General features: G+C 43.4%; 1 protein-coding gene across 1 annotated transcript in view; it reads right to left on the bottom strand.

The window, feature by feature from the left end:
• ADAMTS2 (ADAM metallopeptidase with thrombospondin type 1 motif 2) overlaps nt 1–14696 on the bottom strand; it is a 173910-nt gene that overhangs the window by 49954 nt on the left and 109260 nt on the right. The window contains exon 4 of the mRNA XM_056502810.1: nt 9035–9228. Coding sequence (XP_056358785.1) covers nt 9035–9228 — 194 coding nt within the window. The remainder of the gene's footprint in view (nt 1–9034; nt 9229–14696) is intronic.

Below are 14696 nucleotides of genomic sequence, written 5' to 3'. Positions count from 1 at the left end.
GTGATGGGAAGAGAGCACTTACATCAAGGATATAAGGTTGAAATAAGCTGTAAATTACCTGTACATGAAATGAGTATTAAACAAAAACTGCTGTGTATAGAGGACAGTAAACACAGCATGTAAATAAGCATTTAATTAGTTCATAAGGCATAATCCAAATTGGTGCACAGCACTCTCTCATTAACTTCCAGAATTTAACCTAAGCCTCTTTTAACAATCGTTGAGTAACTGAACAACTGTATCGCTGTTGTGTGCCAAAGGGAAACTTGGCTTGAAAACATTGATGGAACAGAATTAAAACACTGTTTGACTATTCATGCAAATGACATCTAACAAACAAACTGTGAATGAACAGAAAAGCACAGGCACTGTAAAAAGCTGCTTGGTTCTCTTGGGATCCTGGATTTTCTGGAAGACAGCAGGCCAGTTCAAAGCTCTGGGTCTAGTTTCATTAATAAGGATGATTTCAAGCCCTCTTCACACAGAATCTTCCTCTGAGCTGAACTGTGGTTTGCTGGGATTGTCTCACTGCCCATGAAATAGATGCTTTTCCTTTTTTTCCACACAGTCTAAATCACACCTATTTGTTTCAGGAACCTGTTAGAGATACAAGACCCAAGTCAATGTTGTGCTCTCAGAGGTTCATGAAAATGCACACACTGAAAGGATCACCACAGTCCTGAGCTCAGATTATCCACATTTCTACCTCTTATTTCAACAGGAGAGCAGAGTCAAGCTAATGCAGCTCAATGTATAAGGCAGAAAACGACCAACCAGCCTCTGCAATCAGAAAGCTCCAGGCTTGAGAGCAACTCACAACTTTGAGACTTACTGTTTGAAAGCAGAGAGAGCCAGACAGTGGAGATGCATGTTCAGATGTCTGTGCAATAAATACACACAGCTTGGAAAAGACTGCAGGTACTTTTCCAGCACTGCACCTCCATGTATTTCACCAGGACATCCTGGTTCATATCAACAGAAGAAAAGCTGGAGTTAATCTCCTGTTGTTCTCAGATCAGTAAGTCTAAAATTAAGTTGCTGCATAGGAGAAAAAAAGTACACAGAGACCATCCCATAATCACAGCTCCTGAACTGAAGGCAGTGAATGAATTCAGTCTTGATAGATGTCCTACAGTGATTCAGCATTTGTAGAGGGTGATGAAGAAGGCTGGGTAAATCTCAAAGAATTCAAAGCACAGTGGAACACTGTAAAGAGACTTTTATCATGCCATTGTAGTTCACTAACTATTTTGGGATATCTTTGGTTTCTTTTTCTGGGATATTTCAAAGGAAAACATGCATTTCTATTTAAAGTTTCTGTGTAGAAATCAGGCTGGCACAGATTGGTGCTACATAAGAAAAACAAAGACTTTATTTACTTTTTTCATCTGTCCCTCTCTCCTAATTGTATAATTCTTCTGCCTTGAGCAAGTTTCAAGTCAGCACAGTAAGCACATAGAACACATCAAAAAGCTAAAGGCAAGCCAGGCACCTGTGAGGTGCCTCATGCCTTGTAAAAGAAGCACTGGAAAGTTTGGATTACTGAGCAAAGCATGGCCTGATCCTAAAAAAGAATTTTGAAAGCTCCTGTAACACAAATAGTAATAAACAGCCTGCAGTTCTGCTAGTCCTGGTGCAGAGCAGGTTACCTGTTGATAGAGCTGGCAGGATTTTTAGGAAAAGTCAGGTGGTTCCCTGGACCCCTAATTAAACCAATGCACCATAGGAGAATAACCTGAGTATTTTGGCAAATCATCAGCAAACCCATTCATGCAGTTGGAAGGAGTTCCCAGCCTTGCAGAGTTTGTTGGTATCTGCTGTGCAAAAGGCAGATCATTTCACCATAGAGCAGCTGCTGAGCCGTGAACCATGGGGCTGGTCCTGAGGCAGCTCCACGGGCTGCTCCTCACGCCTGGGTGAGCTCTGTTCAGCACCCGTTGGACATTGCACAGCCTCAGCCTCGGGCTGCATCCATGTCAAACAGCTCCATCCCAGCCCAGCAGCCATCAGAGGGCACAGCTGACCATTTGGAGAGGGCACAAACCAAGAGGCATCTGGTTCTGCAGCCACCACACATTGCTGATCCATCCAAGCTGATTAGCCTGCTCTTTGATCAGCCAGCATCCTCACACAAGTACTGCTGCAGCAACTCCTGATGGCTACATGCTCCCAGGCAGAGCTGGGACCGTGTGTGGATCTCTGCCAGAGCACAACTGGAGAGGCTGGAGAGCATCAGCTCCTTGCCTGTGGGATGGCAGAGCTCCTGGCAAGCCATTGTTAAGAGCCCAGCCCGAGATGCAGCTCATTCATCAGATCATAATTATCTGCAGCAAAGCCTCGGTGCCTGGTGGGCATCCAGTGATTGTCTGTTTCTGTAAGAAACATCTGGTTTGAATTGCAGGATAGGAACCAGAAATGTCATGGTGGATACTGAACACAAACTTCTGTAATCTGACCCTCCCAAAAGCATTCCCCTCTCACTTTATTTTTCTGTGGTCCCACTTCAAACACCACTGTGCTCTTCTATTTTCATCACCTTCTTTATGCTTTTGAAGATCCCAAATGAGCATTTCTGACATTCCCAAGCTTTATCTTAATCCCACAGGAATAACATTTACATCAGCTCCTCTGGTGGATGTACTATGGTCACACAGAAAGCCATAAGGCTAAATCGAGGGCTCCTAGTCCCCCTTTATAGTCCTTACAAGGCATTTCCTCAGAGAGGAACTCTTTTTGTCCTGAAATCTTTGTTGAGCATCACAAGGAAAAAAGAACAAAAGCACACAACACACATGAAACTTAAAGGTCAAACTGTGATCTCACATTTGGAAAACAACTATCATTCTGCTCAAAACCACATACACCAGCAGTTTCAGAAGAGCTTGGCAACGTACATTGCAAAACAGAGATAAGAATCTCCTATTTTCTATGCAAACATGAGTCTGAGGCCTGATTTACCTTCCCTGGTGTCAGAGTCAGTAGGTGTTACCAAGTCCAAGTTAGCTGCTTCTGATCAAAATGAAAAACATTCCCCAGCAGATGTGCTGGCAAGGCACTAGGTAGCTTCATGTTGCAGGTCTCTATCTCATCTTTGCCTGTAACATTGGCTTTAGAAAGGTCATAGACTTTGTTTTCTGAGTTCATGACTAATTTATTTTTCTTAGTTTCTCCCGCAGGCTCTTGGAACTTTTCATTCCTGCTGATAAACCACTGCAGTGAGAAGTTTCTCTAAACACTGTAAATTACCTTTGCACCAACAGGCTCAGTATTTTTCTGAATTACTGTCTCAAGATCATGTTAATAAAATCAACTATAGCTTCATAAAATAATTAAGCAGAATGATTTATCACTTTACTACAAGGGATAGGGGTGTGGTGTCAAAGTAATAAATATGGTGACCTCTTCAAATCTAAGTGGTTTGCTTAATAAAAGCATCCAGAATTTGAAAGCTGATCCTAATTATCCACACTCCATCACACAAACCACACTGTCACAACTCAGAAGTCCCTGGCTGAAATCTTTGTGGCTAAAGCTCATGTTGGTATTTGGAGTAAAGGAAAAAAAAAATCTATCCTTTAACAGTACCTACCCTCCACCTTGGGGACAGCACCAAAACCTGTGTGATAGGGCAGCAAGGCACATTCCAGGCACCAATAATGAGCAATGCTCACCTCATTGACACTGGGAATAAAATCCCTGTGAAAATGAGCACAACCTGTGAGAGTTCTGAGAGCGTCTTTCCTGCAGGAGCCCCTGAATGCCCAAGCACAACTACAGCTTCTACTGTAGGGTGGCAATCAAGATAATGAACAAAAATAACCTCATGGAGGCCTCTTCAGACACTGCTCACACCAGTCACAGCTACTGGTTTATAATGAACAGTCAAAATGTGGAGTTAACTCACATACATATATTTAAACTTTCAAACAAGTTGTAATTCAGCCACAGACAGCTGAAGTCCCTCAGATGAACAGAGTTGGACTTACATTTGTTATTTGTGGAAGTTCTTAAGAGTTAGTTCAAATTTAAAGTGCCCATATTAAAATAAATTGATTTTAAATAATGAGCATTGGAGCTTATGAATTATTTAATTTTCAAAAATCCACTCAAATTCTACACTATTGAACTATCCTTGCTGTCTAAAAGAAATGCCTTTTAGTTTAAAAAGCATGATTCTGAAGACAGGGAGCACCATTATTTCAATGTATTCAATCATCACTTTCTTTTTAGCAGCTTGAATTAGACATGCTTTCAGGTTTTTATCCAACTGTCAGTTAGAAACCAATGGCATTTCTGCCCTTTTCTCTCATTAGGGACTTGCTGTTCTGTACCTGCAAATCTTCATCCCTCATCAGCCAGAGATACAAGAGCAGAAATCTCATCTATAACAGTAGTATCATGTACATCCTATTAAAGAGGACAGATAACACATTCAGCAGTGCCTCAGGGCCACAATTTCAAAGACATGTGTAGTGCTGAAAGATGCAGGTGAAAGACTCCAGGGACTTTCCAAAACCCCCAGCTGCATAACTCTCATTGATTTCAGTTATTCAAATGAAAAGTTGTTTAATGTATTTGTTCTGGAGTTGAAGTTTCACTTGAAGGCTGGGGGATACATAATCCCATGAGCTAATTTTTAATACCAATTCTCACTGATTTCAAAGGCAGGTAAATGACTAAATACTCAGATAAATCTAGCCCAGAGAGAGGCATAATTCTTATTTAGGGTCTATCTGCCTTTGAAATAACAGCAATTAGGCACTTAGCTGCTTTGAGGAGATGGGCTTTAGAATCATAAATATTTTGGTCATATATCCATTACATTAACATATATAAATATTTTAATATCAGCCCTTTTACAGAAATGAATGGAAAATAAAGATTTTTACCTCTGAAAATTGCTTAATCCTGGGAACTACTTTTAAGAGGGTTATGAAACAGAGAATTTCAGCACCAGGACTGGGTACCAACACCACCCATTTCAGAATCAATTAACCCTTTAGATTCCAACCATCAACCCCAGTACTGCCAAGGACACCACTAAACCACATCCCCAAGAGCCACATCCAAATATTTTCTAAACACCTTCAGGGAGGGTGACTCCATCACTACCCTGGGCAGCCTGTTCCAATGCTTGACAACCATGAAGAGATTTTTTCAAATATTCAATCTAAACATCTCCTGGAGAAACTTGAGGCCATGTCCAGATCCCACTGGAGAGCCAGATGAACACCTGCCTTGGTGTCACCTGCACATGAATTGAGGATTCACCCAATTCCTCAATCCAGATCACTGATATTGAACACTGCTGCACCTGGGGAACACCACCTTGGACTGGACACCAACTGGATTTGGTTCCATCCACCACCACCCCTTGGACTTGACCACCCAGCCAGTTTTTTATCCTGTGGTCAGCACACACATCCAAGCCATTCAGCTCAATAACATCCATCCTGCAGTGGAAACCTTTTCTTTCCTAAGCAACAAGGTAATTCTCTAATGCCCTTCTAGCCTTGCACTTTTCTAGTATTTCACAAACAATTGTACAAGCAGAGACAATTACTGGGGGGTTGAGAAGCTTTCTTGTTGAAATTGAATTACCTTCTATGTTCTTGAGTAACCACAGAACTACAAGATTCCACCCAAATATCTCTCCTCTGTGGAAATGCTCCTGCATGCTATAAATACAAAGTTAATTTGTGCAATGTGTGGGCTCATGCTTGGAAATGCAGAGGACTGTGCAGGCCAATATCCTTCCCAGGAAAAAACACAGCATGACGTACAAATGAAAATGGTGCAGGCGAGAGGCAGCCGAGGGTCTCTAAAGCAAAAACAACAGCATGTTTTCCAAAGGTGATTAAAAGTCCCGATGGTGCTGAGCAGAGAAAAGAGAGGAGGTCAAGAGAAACCAGAGTTTTGTCAGAGGAAATGACTGAGGAGGAAAAAGGGGAGGCATGAGGCTGAGCTCGCTGCAGTGGAACGGCTGGCGCACAGTCAGACCATACGTGGCTGCAGCCCAACGTGTTAAAAATCCTCTGGCATCTATCACCATTTGTTTGGGAGTGACTTCATTTCCAAACTTTGGGATAATTATTAGCACAGCTATTCAAGATAGCCAGGACACCCAGCCCCTGTTTTTTCTCACTTCATGGCTTTTAGGTGTGGACTGTAACACATCACTTAAGCTGCACAAAACAGATTTTACTGAATTTACAGTCATTGCACTGGGCTTGAAAAAAAAAAAATTGTTTTGATTGGGTCGGTGGTAGGGTTCCACCCAAGGTCCCTGGGAAGAGTTAGTTGAGGACAGCTGCTCACGCCATCATACACAAGTAGATCAAGCACAGTGGGAGAAGCAGCCATGCTGGGATTGCTTCTGGGAAAGTAATGTCTTGTCCCAGGAGGAGCAATTCACCTGAGATTAATTTCATTTTTTGGAACCTCAGAAATTCAACTATTTGATCACCCATCTTATCACCAGTAAATACCTTCACAATTACTTTATTTTGTTACCATGCGTTCTTGATTTTATGCTTACTACCTTGTTACCACACAAAACTAATTGATTCTATGCCTTGTTGCTACAGGAAACTAATTGATTACATCCTAAACCCAGCAGGATACACACAATCTGATGGTTATGAAAGGATCCCTGATTAGATTTAAAAATACAGCTGGAGTTGTTTGTAGCTGTCTCTTCTTTTCCAGTGACCTTGGAACCACATCTCATCAAAACACATGTGACCCCTAACAGCCAGGAACCCCAAGGTCTCATTTTCCAAAGAGAAACCCCCAACTCTTCAAAGAGGGAGAAGAAGGGCAATGGGAGAGTCACTGTGAATCTCAGGAAAGGAGACCAAAGCTACATTCTACACAGAATTACACCTTGCACCCATCTAGCAATGAGGGCAAGAGCTGGAGCTGCCCTGCTGTGGGGAAGGAAAGGTTCTGAATTGTGCTTGGCACAACACAGGTCCTCAGCACCATCACCTGCAGTAACTCCTCCTGCCTCTCTGATGGAGCTGCAAACAGGACTGGTCCCCATCACACCATTCTCTGCTAAAATACAGGCTCTAGAAACCAGCTGGGTTTTGAAAGAAAGAACAGGACAACACTGATGACTGCCAGCAACTATCCAGGGCCTTTCAAGAGGCCTTGGGGATTTCAAACAGCTCCTTGAATTTGGGCACAAGGCATGGGACACATCCTCAGTCCCCAAAAGACATGTGTCTACCTCAGAGCTCTCAACAGAACAATTGCTGCCTGTGCCAAGAGCAGCCATGCCCTGCAGGGATGGTTACACAGGCTGCACTTTCTAAACCACTTGCAGAGACAGGCTGCTGAAGAGTTGTTATTTCTTGCAATTTGTGTCTTGGATGGTTTACTATAATTAGGAAAAAGTATATTCCAGAGCTGGAACATTTATAGCTTCTTTACCATTACTGTATATTTTAATTCTCAAAAATAGATGCAAGTGACATGATAAGTAAAGAGTCCTGTTTAATCTATTTTGGCCTGTTTGCCACATTCCTGGTTTGGCCTGTTTGACTTGTTAATTTAGAGATGCATAAAACCATCTGTTTCACTGTAGACTTTGTTTTAAGCCTCAGAGGAAACAAACCACACAAATAAATGAAATTCACTATGTCATTTCTGTTAGAATATATGCATTTACAGCCATCAGAGCAGACACCAAGTACCCCATAACTCTAATGTCAGGGCAGGTTTTTAACTATTTACAATGCTGTTATAAAAAGTCATAACTGAATTTATATCACACAAGGGATTTTCTTAAATTGTATTCCACCTCTCATTTAAAATGAAAAACAGTGATATTCTGCACATTGCTAAAAGAACATAATAAAGAAAGAAAAAAAAACCAAGCTTCATAATTAAAAAAATATATCTTGGAAAAACTATATCCCAGACAAATCTACCTAATAGCCTGGATTTCTGCCTCTGTGGTTTGCAAAGTGAAAGGAGTCATCTCCAGGCTCATCCTCTTGACACGACTGGAAACTTCAGCAGTCAGACTCCATTTGTCAAAAACAGAGCAGACCTACAATTTTTTACTCAACACTATTTTACTAAGAACACACATTCACTGAGGCCAAAGCTTTTTTCAGAAGTGTGTTTTATTGAGAAAAGACTCCTGCTCCAGACAAGAAGGAGAAGGAAGAAAGTCATCCCCAAATGACTTGCCTATGAGGGGGGCTACCACTTACTTCTATTTCTTCGGCAAAAGAATAAAATATATTTTGATTTTTTTTGGTGCTAGGGATGATTTTTCAAGTTTTCAATTTTTTCCAAAAACCAGTGTCCTTGCTTACTGTCTGGGGTACTAGAGGGCTGCTGCATTGATACTTAGAAATAAAAAGTGATTTTTTCAAACAATATTCCCTTGTGTCTCCTTTCATCACTCCTACACTATATAGACTGTTGCACAGACTACAGTCCTGAAGATTAAATATTTAACTAAGGAAACCTAAAGATGTCAGTCATGGAGTTAATACCAAATCAATTTAAGAAAGCTCAGTGTTACAGTGCAGAACATTTTACTGCAGTGTGAACAAGTAGCAGGGAGGTGGCCCAGGACTTAAAGTGGCTGTTGAAAAATCAAAGAATTTAGCAGAACAGCTTTAAAAATGTAAAAGCCAATTGTAATTTCTGTTAGAACCTTATTTGAAGACAGTTCTCCAAATTGTGTCCCTCAGCAGGAAGCTTAGGTTAAGGGAATATACAGCTAAAACATAATGACTTCCAAAACCCTGAGCCCCTGACCTTGTGTCCCCACACACCACAGCACATAAGCAAGACTTTGAGCATTTTAAGAGTTCCACACTCAGCTTCTGTCTTGGCTCCTTTTCTTTTTTTTGTTTTGTTTTTTTTTGCTTCTCCCCTATTGTATTTTCTGAAAGTGGCCTGGATTTCCCTCCTAGAGTCATTTTATCTCCTGCCACAAGACAAATCTGCTACGTCTTATTCAAGTGGCTTACCCAACCTACACTCCCAGCCCTTTCAGGGCTGTACTCACAATATTCATCAAGGTCAGCAGGTACTTCTGAACGTGTTCCTTGCCGTGGAACTGAACAACTGAGTCATCCACCCCCAGGAGCACCTCGATGTTGTAGTCGTCGTCGGTGGCGTGGCGGCGCCGGCGCTGCCGCGGCTGCTGCTCCAGCAGGCCGAGCCCGCCGCCCAGGCTGTCCCAGCCCGTGAGGTTGGAGCCTGAAAGCAAACACACAAACAGATCAAACAATCAAACAGAGCCACCAGAGCTTCAGGCTTCAGTCAGATAAATCCCAGGTAGCAGCGCTTGTTATGTTCTGAGTGTTATGTAACAGCACAAGTTTCACGAAATGTCAATTAAAAACTACCTGAATGAGAGGGAAACTACAGAGTAATACTGCTTAATAAATACAGGCCCAAAAGAGCAGCAGGTCATACCAATGTCTTGATGAGAAGAATGGAGCTGTTTGCACTAAAATACTTGTTGCTTAAAAGTACTGCTAACAGAAATACACTGTCCAGGGATCCTGTGCCCTCCAGGATAGCCTCTATTTAGAACAGTTAAAGATAGATATGTTCTTCAAAACCTGATCTTACAGCACACAGACTCCTATTTCAAGGTAAGTGCAGTTGTCAGTACAGCCTTTTGTTATCCACCACCAAACCAGTCCCCCCAGCCTCAACCCTTTAGCTCCTTTCCTAGTTACACACATGCAATCCAACAGTAGTGACATGGATCCTACTTTCAATACAGCTCAGCAACACAGTTTAGATATGAGATTAATTAATTTATTGCTACGTCCACAGTTTTTTAAACAACTTTTCATCCTTCATTCCAAATTTTCCATGTCACTTTGAATTACTGCATGTTAAAGACCAACCCATCAGGCACAACAGTTGTCTCCTTCATCACTAATGATTTCTAACAGTTCCTGTGATATGAAAAGCATGTTCCCTGACAGGATGGACATGCTTAATGTGGCACTTACCATAGAATCTTGACATTTCATCCTACAGAACAGCAATGATTAGCATTCATATCATTATTACCATTTGCATTACAAGAGACTGGAACCACCACCAAGAACCTCTCGATTTTAGCAAATGTCAGGAAAGACTCACTTAGATCAGCAAAAGTACAGAGAAGGCTGTGGGTTGAATAAAGGTCCCAATGATTCATTCACAGAAATATAATGGGAAGCAAAGGGATGAAGCCCAAGCCCTCACCTTCAAACCAGAAATGAGAAACAGCTCTTGGAAATGTTACAAAAGTGGATTCTCCATTTCCATTTATTGAAGTTTTTACATCAAAAGTGTCTGCTTGAGAAGGGAATGAATCACCAGATCACTGAGCTCATTACAAGAACATCTGTGCTCTTGCCTGAACTCAGCTGCCTCAGGCTGCTGTGTCAGCAGGTCCTGGGTGATGTGCAGCCTGAGCAGAGTTTCCTCAGCTCCCCACTGAGGTGACAACAGCACACCGACCTGCACAGCCTCTGGCTGCCAGGAGGGACACACAGCAGGCATCCCCAGTCCCCATGGAGCAGTCCTTACTGCCTTGGGCCCCAGGCTGTGCCTCCTGCTGTGAGAAGCTACTCTCTGCTCTCCTTGAAGAGACCTCCAGGCAAAGGACAGCCCCTGAAAGACACAGATTCCTGCCAGTTTCCAGCAAGCTTCAAGCTGTCCTGAGATCCACAGCTGCAGGGATCTCCTCTGCACTGCCCTGGCAGGGCTCCCCTTGCTCAGTGGGCAGACAGGAGGTCCAACACCCCCATGGAGCCCAGTGTCCTTCTCCCCAAACTGCAGAATTTAATGTAGCTAACAAGCACAACCAACATCCACCATGCTCTCATTGCCATCCTCAGGGCTCCCAGCAGCTTTTAGAATCAGTGTGGTCAGAATCCTGGATTCAGCATGAGAATTCATTGTTCACAGAGCCCAGCTGTCTCTCCCAGGTGTGCCATGGAGGGTGAACAAGCCTGGCAGCACTGGGGGCAGCTCTTTATCTGACTCCAGACCTGCCAAGCAGCTCCAGCCCTGCCTCATGGTTTACTCCACCTTGAAAACATCAGTGTTAAAATTTCCTTGCCAGTGCTCAGAAGTAGTGACCAAGCCATTACAGTGGAGACTCACTATGGGAACATGGAGCAATCATATGTTAATGATTTATAAGACAAATCACAGTTACTATAAAATATGACCATAAATCTTAAAATTCTGTAGAAAAGTGAGCCTAGGCTGGCAGGGGCTGCAGGTTCTGTCTGCTGTGCATAAAAAGCTAAAGCAATCAGCAGCAAGGCAAAGCCATCAGAGCTGCTACTGCAGAGCAGAAGTGCTGAGCAGGGGGAGAGGCTGAGCAGTGCACTGAGGTTGTGGACAGGAAGCCCTGCTGGCTGGGGGGCTGTTATTTGGGTGGGTGATTGGCTGTCAAGGTATCTTGAGCTTTTGTGCTTTCATTTCTCTCCCTTATGTGTCAAACTAACTCCTGGCATGGTACCTTTATTCCTGCTGTGAGTAAATCAGCCAGAGGCAAAATGTGATCCTACCACCCTGCAGTGAAAACTGCCTGTCCTCCCTCTCTGCTGCTCACTTCATCACTGTCACTCTCTAGTCCCTACAGTCCTGCCAACTCCTGAGAAAAGTTATCAGGAGGTTCCCTGGAAGTCATCTCACTGCCAGTAGGCACCAACCAAGCACTTTAAATTTTCTTGGGAGCATAAAAATTCTGCACATACACAATCACCTTCAGCCCTCCACTGCTCCCCTCAGGACAACACGCCCAGTGCTGGGCACTGGTGCCTCTGAGGCACCAACCCCATGCGCTTCCCAGCAGAGGGAAAGCCACACTGGCTCCAGCTGGTGCTGGAACCATCCCAAAACCAGAAACAGCTCTAAACATTTACAACAGTAGCTGCAAGATTTCTGGTTTATATCCCAGCTTGCCACCCAGTGCTCTTTCCCAGAGGCTGTCCCTGGACAGGCAGGGATGCCTCCACACACCCCTGACCACAAACCCCACAGAGTCCTCCTCCAGTGCTGCTCTGCCTCTCAGCCTCCTGGATGATGAATTGCTGGATTTGCTGGACCATGCAATGTTATTCCCATGTTGGATTTGCTCCTAAATGACAGTTACATCCAAGTGAAATTAATACCCGTATCTTAGCAAAGAGGAAGGGAAACAAAGTTCCATATGTACTAAATGAGAAATTTGTGATGTTTTGGCATCTCAGATTTCCTTAGTTAATATCAATAACTTTGCTGTATCATTGTATATGCTAGAAGAGCTCAAGAGAAAGCACAAAGAACTAAATAAGACACCAAATTCCTCCTTCACATTTTCCACATAACACTCCTTCTGATCGCCCTTGCACTTTGCACAGTAACATCACAAAAGGAATCTCAAACTGCACTGTTTTACTAAATCATCCCAAGACCTCTCCCTCAGATGTCAATTTTCAGCAACTTTTGCCAAATCAGCCACTAATTATTGGTGCCAACTTTGTTCTCCATCTCCCAAGAGCAGACACTTGGCATTTGCAGAGCCTCACAACAGCCTGTGTTGAAACCCTCTTGGTCCTGCTAGGAAAAATTCACATTTGTGAAAATTAACAACTCACAGAGAAGCTTCCATTTCTCTCTTTTGCTGTACATTCATAATAAATCAAATGACAGCAGCACTCTAATGGTTCAACCAAAAATCCCTCAAACCCCCTCTTTATTTCTAAAGCCAGCTAAAAACTCAGTAATATTTCAGTAATTTTCTCCTACCACTGCAGACCGTCTTTCAGAAGAATTCTCCATCTGCAAAAGTATGGGAATACACCACCTTATTTTCTGGGAATTTTTGCCTTGCTCATGAATGTTAGATATCATGCTCTTTATGGAAACCAGTTACATGACATCTCCTGATTCTGCCTCACCCATCATGGCAGGCAAAGCTCAAACAGATGCTCTGAGTTACTGAAGCACAAACACACTGCCTGCCATAAAAACTTCCTCTCCCTGTGTTTTCTGTCACTCCCTTTAGGACATTCACCAAATACACAGTTGCTGGCTCATGATCTTGTTTTGTTTTTTTCATGATCCCTTTCAAAAAGGCTCAGGAAAACATGGCTGCACCTACAGACCTTACAAAACAACTGGACTTTAACAGTACAAGCCTTAGGGTTCCCCAGTCTCACAGCAGCAATATTGTCCTAATAATGCAGTTTCTAATATTCTATCTCCTCTTTCTCATAAGGAGAAGGGAACTTTCTGGCAAGCCCAGAGCAGAGGCCAGGATGAGCAGCTGGGAGACTGAACTGTGTGTCATGCTCACAGCCATCATCTGCAACGAGCTGGAATTTCATTTCATTTCAAACCTGAGTGTGCAGCATTCAGAGCAGCCAGGCACCATTGAAATGCAGCTGGTTTGCTTTTGTGGACACTTCATCTGTCAGAGGGGGAGCAGACGGACGCCTGAGCCGACTGCTGAGCACCTTCTGTGCAGCCACACGAGGATCAGCACTTCTGATCTGCTGCTCTACCACTCATCTCCATTCCTGGGACACACTGCTGAAGGGACTCCCAGCCTCCCATCCCTTGCTGCAAGCCACCAGCTTTTGTGCTGTTTTTATGTTTGTCACCCTGGTGGCTCAGACTGAGGACCTGTGAAGCACAGCTGGAGCCTGCTGTGCTGTGTGGCAAACCCATCAGTGACAGCACAGGAGCCTGGGGCACCCAGCCCTGCCCAGCCACACACAGCTGGTGGCAGTGCCACTCCAAGCCTGGGACTGCAATCCCAGCACAGGGATCTACCAGCCCATCCACCCTCAGTGCTGCAAATGCAGGGGGAACAGGCTGGGAGGGAAGCAGAGGCAGGTAGGGTGGACTTGTTTTAGCTCTCAGCCTCCAGTGCTCAAGTACATCTGCACCTCTGGGAAGCACCAAACCCTGCTGACAGCTTGACACAGAACTGCTCTTTTGGGAACTGCACCTTAAATCACAAGCCCTCTTTCTGCATTACTCCCTGCACTTGGATCCTGTGGGCTTCTCTTGTGTTAGTCCTCTGGGATCAACCTCCCTCATTAGCCTCCAATTAGCCTGTTCATGCATTTTACCAAAACCCTCATTTGTCTTCCATGGTAAATTGAAACCCAACCCATGGAGGTTCGAGTCAACAGTGAACAGTCATCAAACCTTGGATTTTAACCCCTAGTGATTTATTCTCCCATTTTTAAATTCCTCCATTTCAGGTTTTGTTTTTCATTACAGTTGCACACAACCATGTTGTGTTATGTTCATTCCTTAATCAATAGTTTCTCTGATTTTTAATTTCTTTAAAATCTTATGGCTGGTTTTACAGCCATGTTCACCTTCCTCTGCTCTCTGCTTTATTTTCCAAATGTCCTCTACTTGTCTTTCTTCTCCCCTTAACCATCCTGCTCAGCTACATTGGTGTTTCATAATTTATAAATCCCTTTCCCATACTACAGTCTGAATTTGGACCCTTCTGCTATAGATCACTCGTAAGAAAACTGGGTAAAGCCAGCAGGGAATTAAAATGGGAGAGAGCTTCTGTGAGGTGAAAGCAAATTGAAAACAGCCTAAACAAGAGGAAATCCACAAAGTGCACTGGGTACATGATACCAAGTCAGCCCTGTTTAAAAGGCATCTCCAGGAGGACACTGCCTCAACACAATTTTAAC

This window comes from Oenanthe melanoleuca, chromosome 13 (genome assembly GCF_029582105.1).
Source record: "Oenanthe melanoleuca isolate GR-GAL-2019-014 chromosome 13, OMel1.0, whole genome shotgun sequence".
In the NCBI taxonomy this organism is placed as follows: domain Eukaryota; kingdom Metazoa; phylum Chordata; class Aves; order Passeriformes; family Muscicapidae; genus Oenanthe; species Oenanthe melanoleuca.
This window is presented reverse-complemented; position numbering and strand designations above follow the sequence as displayed.